We start from the raw sequence: 16,743 nt of genomic DNA, 5'->3' as shown, positions 1-16,743 counted from the left end.
TGAAAAGGTCTCGCTTTATCCCTCACCTCAATCATAACAAACTCAATACACATGGCCAGCCATGATCTTCTCACAAAGTAATTTAAACTCTCATGTTGGGCATTAAACAGATTCCCGGGGACTGTAAACTTTAATGTCAGGGGGAGTGTAGCAGTAGCGCTGCAGGTTTTATTGCAAATATTGTTGATTATGGGGGTGTGCGGCTCATCCCGCAGCTCACAATCAGGGCAGACAGAGTAGATGAGTGGGGTTTGGCCGTCTCTCAGGAAATCCACATTCGCTCAGCTGACCCTAACAAGGCTCTAACAAGACCCTGCTATTATTTTTCAGCTCTCTGTCTCAGCAGATAACAAAGCCACATTGACCTTTTCATGCGCCGTATGTCCATGAATGACAAAAGTAAAAAATCACAGCCAGTAAATGAAGTAAGTAAGCAAGTTAAGTGTATTTGCTCACTCTGTCGTCTTGTTCTTCTGGCTCCTGTGTGTATATATATATATTTAATGTCAATGAGTCGGAGACGTCTGGGATTGGAATTGAAAAGTGATTCCTCCTATTTTGGACCTTTTAATTGTCTATTGTCTTTTAATATATATATATATATATTCTTCCCTCCAAATCTTGCTTTTGGTAATGGAGTTTAAAGTTCTATATAGCAGTGCCAGTGCGTAGGCAGAAAGTGGATGATCAGTGGGCCTCTAATAGTGTTGGTGGGCCGGAATTCCCTTAATTCGGAAGAAAAATCTTAAATCTGATTGAAACATAGCAACACAGCTAAAATGATTCCTCCTATGTTGGACCTTTTATTGTCTATTGTCTTTTAATATAGCCTACTTCTACATGTTAATGCCTTCTCAAGCACCCGTACAAGCTGTGTTAGTGATTTCTGAGCGCATTACGTGCCGTTTTCAACTTTGCTTTCATTTTTAAAATTTCGCTAGATGCTAGTGTAGCAGAAACTGAATACTTCACCTGTAAGCACTAAAGCTCTGTGCATTCAAGTGCGAGTGGTCGCAAGTGAACAAAAAAAATAAATAAAATACACAAAGCAGGAGAGAGAGATCCAACTCGAGTCCTGATAACAACTATATCAAGAGAAATCACAGTGTCTGAGTCCTGTATCGACAACCTGCCATTGCTAATACAGTACAGAAACCCCTTACTCACAAATATTACATGCAAATATTGCATAGCCACGTCAGGCCCAAATAAACACACATATTTTACCTTGTGTGGCTGATGTCTGTTCTAAACAAGTCAGAGTCTGATTGGTTTTTGATTTGAAATTGAATTGATTGTTGATAATATCAACATAATCCTAATTATCTGTTAGTTCACTTTCAAACGACAAAAGTGTCATGGCGTCCTGTCATCTTCGTCAAGACGTGTTTCTTTCTTAATCATGCGTCATAGATAGCAGTTTTGCCATTTCTGTAATACCATAAAAAGGGCACAGCTAGTTGGAATCGAATCCAGATATTTGCGTGAAGAAGAACATAACATTACTGGTTTGATGTAAGTGAAGAGATTAACTAGTGTATTCAAATTAATATTAGAATAGAGTTTTAAAACATTACAAAATAAATCACATTTAAAATATTTTTTAAAGACCTGTTAAACATTAGAAATTTGTTTTATTTAAAAAAAAATTATGTATTCCCCTGGATCTGACAGGATTGGCAAGCTGTCAGTCTGGCCCACCCGTATGCTAGTGCATTATGGGTGTGCATTCGTAAACGGCATCTCCTTGCAGCAGATCTTGTGTGTGTGTGACGTAGGAATTCCTGGCACTCCTTTATTTTTGATTTTTTTTGTCTCCTTTATACATTTTAAAAGCTGTTCAGGAATTAAATACAAAAGATTATTATTAGGTTGTTGTTGTTGTTTTTTTGAAAATATAATAAAATATATGTCATAAAAAGCCTTTTTTTTCCTTTAGGTTTCTTGTAAAAAAAAAAAAAAAAAAAAAACGAACAAAAAAGAACTAAGAGATCTGAATTGTAAAATATGTGAATGACTAAGACAATGTAATGTGAATTACTGGCCACACAACTATGACTTTGGATTTATTTAGTTTATATTTTTCTATTGGTGGGTTATTGAAAGAAATAGTTTTTACATAATGTAAATTTTGTCACATTGAGCTGAACCCTTCTAGATTTAAAAGTCACTAGAAGATGTATATAAATCGTGTATGCCACATCAGCAATATTCCAAGGCAGTCTTATATGGAGAAATATCACCATCAAATTGTTCTTATGTCATTTAGAAGGATTTTATCGCATTCTTCAATATTTGAATATTATTATGCATGTTGGATATTTTTATGCATATATTTAAATTACAACCCCAAATCAAGAAAATTTGGGACATTTTGTAAAATGCAATAAAATGAGGAATCTGTGATTTGCTAATTCTCTTTCAACCTTAACTGACAAAATTTTTCAATTTTTTTCACTGAACTACTTAATTGTATTTTGTAAATATAAACACATTTCAATTGCTACAGATGCATGCCACTGTCACATCATCTTTCCCTTTAATTACACTTTTTAATGACTGATTCAAAAGTCTTTTAACTTGGTTATTCGATAAGCCTTTCCCTTTCATTTGGCCTCTGTCCCAGCTTTTTTGGAGTGTGTTGCAGCCTTTAAAATCTAAATGTGTTTATATTTACAAAATACAGTTAAGTTGGTCTGTGAAATCATTGAAAATCTTTTTATTATTTTTTTATTTTTTTTATTTTTACTTTTGTCAGTTAAATAAAATTGAAAGAGAATTAACAAAACACATATTCTTGATTGTATTGCATTTTACAATATGTCACAATTTTTATGATTTGGGGTTGTATAAATATATTTGTAAACTTACATATATACAGTTGTATATATTGTATAGACATTTGAAGTACTTTTAACGTAACTGACATCAAACTTTTCATAATGCTTCTCTATGAAGGATGGGCAACTTTTTCTCAAAAAGCATTCTTGTATAATTTCTAAAAAACCTAGAATATAGAACATAAAAAGATTATTTTATGCCATTTTATAGTGCTTTTGTCTTTTAATCTTTATTTATATATAAAGTATTTTCTGTCCCATAGCAAGAAAAAAGAGAATAAAAAAAATCCCTGAACGATTTATGATTAAATGATGACAGAAGTTTCACTGATTTAAATTTTTTAAAGTTTAGCCATAATTTGGTATTATTGGAATCCAACTTGATTAAGGCACCAGAACGAGAATATTGACAAGAGTACTGTTCTTATTCTGTGCAATGTTGAAATTGTCAAAAGTTGATCACCATCTGGATCATTTTTATTCATAATGTATTTTATTATTCCTTTCATAGGGAACAAGAGACATATTGTAAGATGAATTATGATCCAGCATCTGTTGATCTTTCACTTCACATGTCTTATCTTTGTTCTCGTGCTAAATGGCAGTTGTGCACACTTTTAGGCTGCATGTTGCCACCAACCAGGCCTGTCCAGAGGTGTGTGTGTGTGCATGTGATCTAATAGCTCTAATCAGGTCAAATCAGGACAACAGAAACATTGCTTTACAGTAGTCATCAAAAATTACCGCAGAAAATGATTTCTCTATTTTCTAGGCCAGGCCAGGCATGATTTTCTGTAATTCAGCCCATGACTGTTTGTGCACAATGCCAACATCCCAATCAGAGCAGCCTGTTGTCATTGCTTGTGCTGAACGGCATCGGTTGTGTTACTCATCACTCATCTGCTCTCTTTTCTGCTTATAGCTCTTCCTGCTCTTACATTCTCCCTTCTTTTCCTTTTTATGTTCCCTTTTTACACTGTCCTCCTTTCCTGTCCTCTTCCTGACACATTCTTCACTGGCCTACTTTGACGAGAGACTGAAAATCAAACTGTTTGTGCACTGTATGATTGCTTTTGTTTCAATTAAATGCCTTTGCGAAGAATCTTAGCCTCAGACCTAAAAAAAGTTATGAACATTCTTAAAGAAAAATAACTGATGAGTGACAAACATGTAAGAAAAGCCTTAGCAGTTTATGCAACCATCCCCTGAAGTTTGGACAGTGTCAGGCATTTTGGTCCAGAGTCCTGCACAGTATCACAAAGAAATGCATATACTGATCATGAATATCATCATGACCACCATCCTAATATTGGGGTATTTGGAGGACAAGTCCACACCTCAAACTTGTTGTTGTGCTCCTCAAACCATTCCTGAACCATTTTTGCAGGGCACATTATCCTGCTAAAAGCCACCAGGGAATACCGTTTGTACTGCAATAATGCTTAGGTAGTTGGTGTGTGTCAAAGTAACATCCACATGGATAGCAAAACCCAAGGTTTCCCAGCAGAACATTTCCTAAAGCATCACACTGCCCCCCACCAGCTTACCTTCTTCCCATAATGAATCCTGGTGCCATGTATTCCCCTGTTAAGGCTACATTCTTCCATTGCTCCATGGTCCAGTTCTGATGCTCATGTGCCCACTGTTTTTGTGTATTCTGACCCCTTTCTATCAGAATCAGCATTAACTTCTTGAGCTGTTTGAGCTTCAGCTTGTCTGTTTGGTTGGACCACATGGGCCAGCCTTTGCTCCCCACGTGCATGCTGTTCCTTTTTTGAACCACTTTGATAGACACTGATCCCTGCAGACCGGGACCACCCCACAAGAGCTACAGTTTTGGGTATGAAGGCTGGCCTGTGGTCTGATCGAACAGATGATTATTATAGTATTGAGCAAAGGCTCTGCATACTTACACTGTAAAAAAAAAAATGGCTCCAATTGAAAATTTTTATCTAAATATTTCAGTTTGCTGAATTAAAATTCTCTGAATTGATACATTTTTCAGTTGGCCGAATTGAAATTCTTTGAATTAATGCAATTTAATTCACGAAATTCAATTCGGCCAACTAAAAAAGTAGATGTGATCAGTCACTTAAATTTTCAATTAGACCTGAATTTTTTTTACAGTGTTTGATCGTTTTTTCTGTTTTTTCTTTTTAATACATTTGCAAAGATTTCAAAAAAAAACTTTTTTCGCATTGTCATTATGGGGTATTGTTTGTAGAATTGAGGACAAATATAATTAATTTAATCCATTTTGGAATAAGGCTGTAACATAACAAAATGTGGAAAAATTGAAGTGCTGTGAATAATTTCCAGATGCACTGTAGCAGCAGGATGCTCTTTGGGAGGAAGGCAAGCCAGCGGAGGCAGTGTGATGCTTTGGGCAATGTTCTGCTGGGAAACCTTGGGTCCTGCCATCCATGTGTGAATGTTATTGTGACACATACCACCTACCTAAGCACCTAACCATGTACAACCTTTCATAGAAACAGTATTCCCTGGTGGCTGTGGCCTCTTTCAGCAGGATAATGCGCCCTGCCACAAAGCAAAAATGGCTCAGGAACGGTTTGAGGAGCACAACAAAGAGTTTGAGGTGTTGACTTGTCCTCCAAATTCCTCAGATCTCAATCCAATCGAGCATCTGTGGGATGTGCTGAACAAACAAGTCTGATCCATGAAGGCCATCTCGCAACTTACAGGACTTAAGGGATCTGCTGCCAACATCTTGGTGCCAGATACAACAGCACACCTTCACGGGTCTAGTGGAGTCTATGCCACGACGGCTCAGGGGTGTTTTGGCAGCAAAAGGGGGACCAACACAATATTAGGAATGGTCATAATGGTCATATTGTTATGCCTGATCAGTGTATGTATATATATATATATATCGCTTATCTACCTTAATAAGGTATTCAATTGCACCCTTAAAAGTCTATTAAAGAACTAATAAGAGCGCATCTATATGATAAGATAGTTCAGCTGTTGATGCTAGCATGTTTGATTTAAAATGTAAATATCTTGTTAGTTAGTACTCACTTCATGTTTTTATCACTTGCCTCCTCCACCATTTCAGATTTGCATGTCAATAAGGTTTTCACACAGACATGACACCAAATTTGATTTAAAATGTTATAAGATGTACATTATAACCATTGTGCAATATTAAATATTAAATACCATTTAAGTAGGACTCAATTGCATCTTCATATGTAATTTCATCATTTTTTAAAATAAAGGGAACAACAGAATGTACTGACATGGTGAAATTTGTTTATCACATATTAAATATATATTCACACATTTGCTATAAAGATAACATTTTACGCACTTAAAATAAATTAAATAAATATAACATTGAGTTACACACTAGAGTTAAAATTATAATCAGTTACTTTGCCTGTTAGTATGTCAACACACCAAAAAAAGTGAACTTCACTGAAAATAATTTTATGTAGAATCAATTTTCGGAAGGAACAAAAGTAGAATTTCTTGTAAAACATACGTATTTTAAGTACACTACTTTTGTGATTTGAAGTATACTACAATTACACATTCTAAACAATTGAGCACACTTTCACAAGGGACAGTCTGACATCAAAGAACGTCTTTCTTGGCTTTTGCTCATATTGTACAATCTTATAAGCAGCAATAATGGAGGATAGTTATTTAACCAAAGTGATTTTAAATTTGCTGTTTTGGACATGTTTAAAGGGGGGTGAAACACTCAGTTTCCGTCAATCTCATGTAAATCTTGAGTACCTATAGAGTAGTATTGCATCCTTCATATCTCCAAAAAGTCTTTAGTTTTATTATATTTATAAAAGAAATATAGGCTGTACAGAGTCTTTCCGGAAAAAAACGAGCGCCTGGAGGAACCCCATGGCTATAGAGCTCAGCTAATAGATATATGATTCAGAATCATTGGGAGGCTGAAATAAATTGAACAGGAGAAACAGCAACAGCAGGACGTCCGTCTCTGTGGTTTTTACTGTATTTAGTGGCCTGTCAACATTTGTGTGTCTTTACTCGCAGTTTATGAGGACTGATTCGGTTTATGGACTATTGTATGCGACTAAACCTAAAAGCAGTAGCAGGCAAAGCGGTTTTGCACGTCAGACTAGTGTAACGTTATACAAAGAACAGCAATGGAGTAACCGTTAGCGCATTTGAATGATGAAGCACGCGATCGTGTCGTTTACTCACGTGACGGTAGCCAACAGCACAGGCATTTGAAGCAGTTTTACTCACCGGCTGCTTCCAAAGCAGGACCGAACCTTTATCGCTGGGACCGCGCCGTCGAAAAACACACTTCTTTGGTATGATTTGGTGAAGTCCTGACGGCAGTGACTTGCTGTGCTGAAGCGTTGAAGTCGCTTGATGTCACCCATAGGAATAAAGTGGAGCGCGGCTGGAGTGTTTATGGGCGTGCATTTCGCTCTAGTCACACGCGCGCGCACCCTACCGGGAGAAGAGCCCGTACAGCCCATACAAGGACCTTCCGTTCTATTAACGTCAAGCCAAGCCATACTCGAAAAAAAACTCTCCGAAACTTGTGAGAAACCGGAAGGAGTATTTTTGACACAGAAATACTCCATCAAACATCCAACATTAGTTTTTGAAACTTTGTCTATGTTTAGGATGGGTTAAAGATATCCAAGTCTTTAATAGTGTAAAAAGCTCAGTATGCATGAAACAGCATTTCACCCCCCCCCCCCCCCCCCCCCAAACAAAGAAACTGATGGATGTGGAAATGACTGTAGATTGTAGATAATTGTTTCATTAAAAATCTGTGCTGTGTTGTATAATCTCTGACATTTAGTCAGTAGAAGTGCACGTAACAGTTTCAGTCCTTATGTTTGATGTCTCACTAAAGCCTTCCTTTAATAAACTCTACGTAGTTCACCTTAAGTTCCATTATATTCTCTTGTTCAGTTTCTCTGTTCTAGCCCCCTTTCCCTCTTTCTTTCTTCCCCACTCTCTCTCTGCTCTCTTTTCTTCATTTTCTCCTCTATGCCTGAAGACAGTCAGTGCCCTAGTTTATTAGCAGGTTTTCTACCATCACCCCTGAATAAAAGAGACAAAACAATTCAATGATATGAGAGTACAGCGCAGAAACATGCAGCAAGCTGTTTTCATGCACTCTGAATCAAGCTCAAGTTCAGCTCACTGGGCTTTCGGCTCAGAGATGCTACAGATGCATTTAGATGCACAGTATTTCTGTGTACTAAATTTAGAAGGCCTGTCCAATCGAACGTGAAACTTTCTCCACTAAAAAGAAGGTTATGAATATTGAACTTTGAACTTAGTTTACTCTCCCCCCCCCCCCCAGCTGTAATGCAGGGGGTCTACCAAAATTATTTCATAAATAGAATGTTCAAAAGAGCTGTATTATTATTATTATTATTTTACAAATAACTTTCTTACTTTTTGTTCAATATAATGCAACCTTGTTGAATAAAATTGGATGGATGGATGGATGGATGGATGGATGGATGGATGGATGGATGGATGGATGGATGGATGGATGGTTGTTGGTCGTTGGCTGGGTATGTGGTTGGTTGGTTGGTTGGTTGGTTGTTGGTTGGTCGTTGGCTGGGTATGTGGTTGTTGGTTGGTTGGTTGGTTGGTTGGTTGTTGGCTGGGTATGTGGTTGTTGGTTGGTTGGTCGTTGGCTGGGTATGTGGTTGTTGGTTGGTTGGCAGGTTGGTTGGTTGTTGGCTGGGTTTGTGGTTGTTGGTTGGCTGGTTGGCTGGTTGGCTGGTTGGTTGGTTGGTTGGTTGGTTGGTTGGTTGGTTGGTTGGTTGGTTGGTCGGTCGTCGGCTGGGTATGTGGTTGTTGTTGATTGGCTGGTTGGTTGGCTGGGTCTGTGGTTGTTGGTTGGTTGGTTGGTTGGTCGGTCGTTGGCTGGGTATGTGGTTGTTGTTGTTTGGTTGGTCAGTGGTTGAGTATGTGGTTGTTGGTTGGCTGGTTGGTTGGTCGTTGGCTGGGTATGGTGGTTGTTGGTTGGTTGGTCGTTGGCTGGGTATGTGGTTGTTGGTTGGTGGGTTGTTGGCTGGGTACGTGGTTGCTGGTTGGTTGGTTGATGGCTGGGTATGTGGTTGTTGGTTGGTTGGTTGGTTGGTTGGTCGTTGGCTGGGTATGTGGTTGTTGGTTGGTTGGTTGGTTGTTGGCTGGATATGTGGTTGTTGGTTGGTTGTTGGCTGGATATGTGGTTGTTGGTTGGTTGGTTGGTTGGTCGTTGGCTGGGTATGTGGTTGTTGGTTGGTTGGCTGGCTGGTTGGTTGGTTGTTGGTTGGCTGGTTGGTTGGTTGGTTGGTTGGTTGGTTGGTTGGTCGTCGGCTAGGTATGTGGTTGTTGTTGATTGGCTGGTTGGTTGGTTGTTGGCTGGGTATGTGGTTGTTGGTTGGTTGGTCGTTGGCTGGGTATGTGGTTGTTGGTTGGTTGGCAGGTTGGTTGGTCGTTGGCTGGGTATGTGGTTGTTGGTTGGTTGGCAGGTTGGTTGGTTGTTGGCTGGGTATGTGGTTGTTGGTTGGCTGGTTGGTTGGTTGGTTGGTTGGTTGTTGGCTGGGTATGTGGTTGTTGGTTGGCTGGTTGGTTGGTTGGTTGGTTGGTTGGTTGGTTGGTTGGTTGGTTGGTCGTCAGCTGGGTATGTGGTTGTTGTTGATTGGCTGGTTGGTTGGCTGGGTCTGTGGTTGTTGGTTGGTTGGTCATTGGCTGGCTATGTGGTTGTTGTTGTTTGGTTGGTCATTGGTTGAGTATGTGGTTGTTGGTTGGTTGGTCGTTGGCTGGGTATGGTGGTTGTTGGTTGGTTGGTCGTTGGCTGGGTATGTGGTTGTTGGCTGGGTACGTGGTTGCTGGTTGGTTGGTTGATGGCTGGGTATGTGGTTGTTGGTTGGTTGGTTGGTCGTTGGTTGGTTGGTTGGTTGGTCGTTGGCTGGGTATGTGGTTGTTGGTTGGTTGGTTGGTTGTTGGCTGGGTATGTGGTTGTTGGTTGGTTGTTGGCTGGATATGTGGTTGTTGGTTGGTTGGTTGGTTGGTCGTTGGCTGGGTATGTGGTTGTTGGTTGGTTGGCTGGTTGGTTGGTTGTTGGTTGGCTGGTTGGTTTGTTGGTAGGTCGTCGGCTAGGTATGTGGTTGTTGTTGATTGGCTGGTTGGTTGGTTGGTCGTTGGCTGGGTATGTGGTTGTTGGTTGGTTGGTCGTTGGCTGGGTATGTGGTTGTTGGTTGGTTGGTCGTTGGCTTGATATGTGATTGTTGTTGGTTGGTTGGTCGTTGGCTGGGTATGTGGTTGTTGTTGGTTGGCTGGTTGGTTGGTTGGTCGTTGGCTGGGTATGTGGTTGTTGTTGGTTGGTCGTTGGCTGGGTATGTGGTTGTTGGTTGGTTGGTTGGTTGGCTGGTTGGTTGGTGGTTGGCTGGGTATGTGGTTGTTGTTGTTGGTTGGTTGGTTGGTCGTTGGCTGGGTATGTGGTTGTTGGTTGGCTGGTTGGTTGGTTGGTCGTTGGCTAGGTATGTGGTTGGTTGGTTGGTTGGTTGGTTGGTTGGTTGGTTGTTGGCTGGGTATGTGGTTGTTGGTTGGTCGGTTGGTTGGTTGGTCGTTGGCTGGGTATGTGGTTGTTGTTGGTTGGCTGGTTGGTTGGTCATTGGCTGGGTATGTGGTTGTTGTTGGTTGGTTGGTCGTTGGCTGGGTATGTGGTTGTTGGTTGGTTGTTGGCTGGGTATGTGGTTGTTGGTTGGTTGGTCGGTTGGTCGTTGGCTGGGTATGTGGTTGTTGTTGATTGGCTGGTTGGTTGGTTGGTCGTTGGCTGGGTATGTGGTTGTTGGTTGGTTGGTTGGTCGTTGGCTGGGTATGTGGTTGTTGGTGGTTGGTTGATCGTTGGCTGGGTATGTGGTTGTTGTTGGTTGGCTGGTTGGTTGGTCGTTGGCTGGGTATGTGGTTGTTGTTGGTTGGTTGGTCGTTGGCTGGGTATGTGGTTGTTGGTTGGCTGGTTGGTTGGTTGGTTGGTCGTTGGCTGGGTATGTGGTTGTTGGTTGGTTGGTTGTTTGCTGGGTATGTGGTTGTTTGTTGGTTGGTTGTTGGCTGGGTATGTGGTTGTTGGTTGGTCGGTTGGTCGTTGGCTGCGTATACATGTGGTTGTTGTTGATTGGCTGGTTGGTTGTTGGCTGGGTATGTGGTTGTTGGTTGGTTGGTTGGCTGGTTGGTTGGTTGGTCGTTGGCTGGGTATGTGGTTGTTGGTTGGTTGGTTGTTGGCTGGGTATGTGGTTGTTGGTTGGTTGGTTGTTGGCTGGGTATGTGGTTGTTGGTTGGTTGCTTGGTTGGTTGGTCGTTGGCTGGGTATGTGGTTGTTGTTGGTTGGTTTGTCGTTGGCTGGGTATGTGGTTGTTGGTTGGCTGGTTGTTTGCTGGGTATGTGGTTGTTTGTTGGTTGGTTGTTGGCTGGGTATGTGGTTGTTGGTTGGTTGGTTGAGAGTTGGCTGGGTATGTGGTTGTTGGTTGGCTGGTTGGTTGGTTGGTTGGTTGGTCGTTGGCTGGGTATGTGGTTGTTGGTTGGTTGGTTGTTGGCTGGGTATGTGGTTGTTGGTTGGTTGGTTGTTGGCTGGGTATGTGGTTGTTGGTTGGTTGGTTGTTGGCTGGGTATGTGGTTGTTGTTGGTTGGTTGGTCGTTGGCTGGGTATGTGGTTGTTGGTTGGCTGGTTGTTGGCTGGGTATGTGGTTGTTGGTTGGTTGGTTGGTAGTTGGCTGGGTATGTGGTTGTTGGTTGGTTGGTTGGTTGGTTGGTTGGTAGTTGGCTGGGTATGTGGTTGTTGTTGATTGGTTGGTTGGTTGTTTGGTCGTTGGCTGGGTATGTGGTTGGCTGGTTGGTTGGTTGGTCGTTGGCTGGGTATGTGGTTGTTGTTGGCTGGTTGGTTGGTTGGTCGTGGCTGGGTATGTGGTTGTTGGCTGGGTATGTGGTTGTTGGTTGGTTGATCGTTGGCTGGGTATGTGGTTGTTGGTTGGTTGGTTGTTGGCTGGGTATGTGGTTGCTGGTTGGTTGGTTGATGGCTGGGTATGTGGTTGTTGGTTGTTGGCTGGGTATGTGGTTGTTGGTTGGTTGGCTGGTTGCTGGCTGGGTATGTGGTTGTTGGTTGGTTGGCTGGTTGTTGGCTGGGTATGTGGTTGTTGGTTGGTTGGCTGGTTGGTTGGTCGTTGGCTGGGTATGTGGTTGTTGTTGATTGGCTGGTTGGTTGTTTGGTCGTTGGCTGGGTATGTGGTTGTTGTTGATTGGCTGGTTGGTTGGTTGGTCGTTGGCTGGGTATGTGGTTGTTGTTGGTTGGCTGTTTGGTTGGTAGTTGGCTGGGTATGTGGTTGTTGTTGGTTGACTGGTTGGTTGGTCAATGGCTGGGTATGTGGTTGTTGGTTGGTTGGTTGGTTGGCTGGTTGGTTGGTTGGTTGTTGGCTGGGTATGTGGTTGTTGGTTGGTTGGTTGGTCGTTGGCTGGGTATTTGGTGGTTGGTTGGTTGGTTGGTTGTTTGGTTGGTTGGCTGGTTGGTTGGTTGGTTGGTCGTTGGCTGGGTATGTGGTTGTTGTTGGTTGGTTGGTTGGTCGTTGGCTGGGTATGTGGTTGTTGTTGGTTGGTTGGTTGGTTGGTCGTTGGCTGGGTATGTGGTTGTTGTTGTTGGTTGTAGGCTGGGTATGTGGTTGTTGGCTGGGTATGTGGTTGTTGGTTGGTTGGTTGGTTGGTTGGTCGTTGGCTGGGTATGTGGTTGTTGGTTGGTTGGTTGGTTGGTCGTTGGTTGGGTATGCGGTTGTTGGTTGGTTGTTTGGTTGGTTGGCTAGGTATGTGGTTGTTGGTTGGTTGGTTGGTTGGTTGGTTGGTTGGTCGTTGGCTGGGTATGTGGTTGTTGGTTGGTTGGTCGTTGGCACATACACACACACACACACACACACACACACACACACACACACACACACACACACACACACACACACACACACACACACACACACACACACACACACACACACACACACACACACACACACACACACACACACACACACACAGACACACACATAACCTTACAAGACAACCTATTGAACCAATATAGACAATATCAATACAGTCATATCAATACACTGACATTGCTAGTGGAAATAATTGATTGATTTGATTGATTGATTCATAAATTGTATGCAATTGTATTGTATTTTCAATAAATATAGTAAGTATGATCTGAAACCTAGAATGAAGGCAGTTTTTTACATTCCCTTTGTTTAAATCTAATAGATCTAAACTATTTTATTCCTGAAATTATTTGTTTTTACATGTTTTTAAATTACTTATTATAAAATGTGTTGTTGTGAGTTTAGTGTTGCTGTACATGTATACTGCTTTCTACCTGTTGTACCCTGATTGTGTATCTTTTTTTTGTCTTTTTTTTTTTAAATACACAGGCGTAAAATACACATTTTTAATATAACACTGATCAAAGGGTCCCTGCTGTTGTCTATGGGGGTACCTGACCAGACAAAGTCAAGCCTTTGTATTTAGGCTTTTCTAAATCAGCCACAAACCCTAGTTGTGTTTGTTGTTGTTTTTTTGTCTGAAGAACATTCTCTTTCCTATATCAGTGTTCAGGTTTGCCACCGTGCTTTGATCCGATAAGGCTGGCAATAACTTTGACCTCTGCTGTGTCGCTCTGGTTGGTGAGTGTGGCCTCAGGGTAGTGAGGAGCATTTCTCTTTCTGTCATCTCCAGTCAGACAGAAAATACAGCTTACAGACTTCTCATCTCCCACCCACACACGTTCACAAATCTCAACCACTCTCTCTCTTTTAATCATTCTTCTCCTCTTTCTCACTCTGTTTTAATCACCCTCCCTCATTCTCTTTCATTCTGTTCAGATAACAATCTGCCCCAAAAGATTTATTTCTTCTTTAACTCGCCTTCATCCTGTCTTTCATTTGAAAGTTTTAATGCAAAAAAATAATAAAAAAACTCCACTTGATTCTAAATGGACAATCACATTATTCTATTGTCAAATACATTACTGTTTAAAAGTTTGGTGTCTGTAAGTTTTTTTTTTTTCACTGACCAGATGCAATTATTTGATCATAAATTCAGTATAAATGGTTAAATAGCTAAATATTTGACAAAATATTAACTTTTTTAATTGCAATATATTTAAATATGTAATTATACCTGTTTTTGGATTTTATATTTATATATTTTTATAAAATTGCAAGTGTCTTTGCTGTCACGTCTGATCAATTTAATGTGTCCTTACTGAATGTAATTTTTATTTTTTATTTTTATCTTACTGACCCCAAACATTTTAATGGTAGTGTATGTAAGGGATAATGTAGAGTCACTGATGTAAACCCTGACCAATCAGGTCAGTATTCCTGAAAACCTTTAAAAAACCTCAGAGGACTGTGATATTATTCATGTTCCCTTTCAGTCGGTCACGTTCGACGTACATCAGAACTGAACCGACGAATGGGATCTTACTTTAGAGACCAATCCTACTTCGAGCATCTAACAACGAGCCAATGAAATTTGGCATGCGATCCATCATCCACGCATTCCACGCACCGCCCCACGGCGCGGGTATAAAACAGGAAGTGGAATGGTAGATCATCGCTTTTTCTACTTCGGAGCCGAGCAGTGTTTACGGTTTCTATGAAGAGTGTCTGACTACGAGTCAAGTGTTCGTGTGTTTGAGAGTCTGCCAGTGCGGGTGATACGGCGCGTCAGTGAGAGACCGTCTGATCAGTGATCAAAAAGAGCTTGTTGGTTCGCTGAGCGTTTCCCATCCAAAACTGTTAGTTCGCTGGGCGTTACACATACACACACACATCACTGAGAGCTCACACAGGCTTGCAGTACGAACTGTGTAGAGCCGCGGTCATCTCCCTGAGCGCTTCAGCACACTAAAAGAGCAGCTTTCCATTCACAAAAGCGCAACACGGTTTGACCCTGCGTCTTTTTCAAGATGTCATTCAAACCGTGTGTTTCTGGGTGCGGTCGATTTCTGTCTCCGCTTGACGGGCACGTTCGTTGTCTCACGTGTCTGGGCGCACAGCACGCTGAGGCTGCGTTCGGGGATGAGGCATGTTCCCATTGCGGGAATATGTCCATCGCAGTGTTACGGTCCAGACTCCAGTACCTCAGAAGAGGTGGAGCGCCATCGTGCATCCCCCGATCTAGCGGTCCTCCAGCTGCACATTTACATTTACATTTAATCATTTAGCAGACGCTTTTAAAAAGCGACTTACAAAAAAGGGGAGAGTAATAGAAGCAACGAAACAGACAAGGCCAACAACCTGTAAGAGCTTTAAGAAATCTCAATTAATTAGCACAGTACACAATTTTTTTTTTTTTTTTTTTTTTTTTTTTTAAATAGACATCTACAACAAAAACTCACGTACGCAAAATGCCGAACACTGGATTTTGATAGCTATGATAACAACCCATTAGGACTAAGGCTGTTGCCCCAGCTGTTGTCGTTAATGCAGATTCAGTGGCCCAATGGGTTGGTTTTGTATGGCATTCTAGCTAAACGCGCAGCAATAGCCATCTACAACAAAAACTCACGTACGCAAAATACAGAACACTGGATTTTGATAGTTATGATAACTATGTAACATACCCTGAAGGCACAAATCCGGATGAGAGACGTAGATATGATCCAGGAGTGGTTCGCTTTTTGGTCGTTGCTGTGGTGATCAGTAAGTGCTATTCTGTATTGGTCAAGTGCAAATGGAAAAGATGTGTCTTAAGATGTTTTTTAAAAATGGCTACAGACTCGGCAGCACAAATTGAGATCGGCAGGTCATTCCACCAGGTGGGAACGGTCCAGGAAAATGTCCGTGAGATCGATTTCATGCCTCTTTGGGATGGAACCACGAGGCGCCGCTCGCTCGCAGAACGCAAGCTTCTGGAGGGTTTGTAAGTCTGAACAAGTGAGTTTAGGTATATTGGTGCAGAGCCAGTGGTTGTTTTGTAGGCAAGAACTAGTGCCTTGAATTTGATGCGAGCAGCCATTGGCAACCAGTGCAGTTTGATGAAGAGAGGCGTAACATGCGCTCTCTTCGGCTCATTAAAGACCACTCTCGCCGCTGCATTCTGGATCAGCTGCAAGGGTTTGATAGTGCATGCTGGAAGCCCAGCCAGAAGAGCATTACAATAGTCCAGTCTGGAGAGAACAAGAGCTTGAACCAGGAGTTGTGCAGCCTGTTCTGATAGGAAGTGTCTAATCTTTCTAATGTTGTATAAAGCAAATCTGCAGGACCAGGCTGTTGCAGTAATGTGGTCAGTGAAGTTTAACTGGTCATCAATCACAACTCCAAGGTTTCTGGCTGTCCTTGATGGAGATATGGTCGATGAACCAAGCTGAATGGAGAAATTTTGATGAAGTGCTGGGTTGGTTGAGAAAACAAGTAATTCTGTCTTTGCAAGATTGAGTTTAAGATGATGCTCTTTCATCCAGTCAGAAATGTCTGTCAGACAGGCAGCGATACGAACACTGACTGTAGGATCATCTGGTTGAAATGAGAAGTAGAGTTGAGTGTCATCAGCATAGCAGTGATAGGAGAAGCCGTGTTTCTGAATGACAGAACCTAATGATGACATGTAGATGGAGAAGAGAAGTGGTCCAAGCACTGAGCCCTGGGGAACCCCAGTAGCTAGATGATGTGACTTAGACACTACACCTCTCCATGACACCCTGTAGGACCTACCAGAGAGGTAAGACCTGAACCACTGGAGAGCAGTTCCTGAGATCCCCGCCTTCTTAAGTGTTGACAGGAGGATCTGGTGGTTAACTGTGTCAAAAGCAGCAGACAGATCCAGCAGAATGAGCACTGAGGATTTGGACGCTGCTTTTGCCAGTCTCAGTGCCTCAGTTACCGAGAGCAAGGCA

General features: G+C 41.8%; 2 protein-coding genes across 3 annotated transcripts in view; one reads left to right on the top strand and one right to left on the bottom strand.

Annotated features, from left to right (window-relative positions):
- LOC137041285 (protein phosphatase 1 regulatory subunit 29) overlaps positions 1–16,743 on the top strand; it is a 129,041-nt gene that overhangs the window by 75,404 nt on the left and 36,894 nt on the right. The window lies entirely within an intron of this gene.
- On the bottom strand, positions 4,063–15,017 carry LOC137048939 (mucin-2-like). The gene is made up of 6 exons (XM_067427298.1): positions 14,889–15,017; positions 14,694–14,752; positions 9,691–12,705; positions 8,437–9,529; positions 4,388–4,641; positions 4,063–4,084 (listed from the first exon to the last, which is right to left on the bottom strand). The coding sequence occupies exons 1-6, from the start codon at positions 15,015–15,017 to the stop codon at positions 4,063–4,065; spliced, it is 4,572 nt and encodes a 1,523-aa protein (XP_067283399.1).

This window comes from Pseudorasbora parva, chromosome 2, assembly GCF_024679245.1.
Source record: "Pseudorasbora parva isolate DD20220531a chromosome 2, ASM2467924v1, whole genome shotgun sequence".
Taxonomy (NCBI): Eukaryota; Metazoa; Chordata; class Actinopteri; order Cypriniformes; family Gobionidae; genus Pseudorasbora; species Pseudorasbora parva.
The sequence above is the reverse complement of the archived record's forward strand: the minus strand, read 5'-3'. Positions and strand labels throughout refer to the sequence as shown.

Excerpts from the sequence above, each read along its gene's own strand:
- LOC137048939 (XM_067427298.1), bottom strand. The coding sequence starts at position 15,017 with ATGCACGATGGCGCTCCACCTCTTCTGAGGTACTGGAGTCTGGACCGT. Across the intron at positions 12,706-14,693 it reads AGTTCGTACTGCAAGCCTGT|CCAACGACCAACCAACCAAC; the intron begins GTGAGCTCTCAG and ends CCACATACCCAG. Across the intron at positions 4,085-4,387 it reads GGATTCATTATGGGAAGAAG|GACTCTGGACCAAAATGCCT; the intron begins GTAAGCTGGTGG and ends GATACTGTGCAG.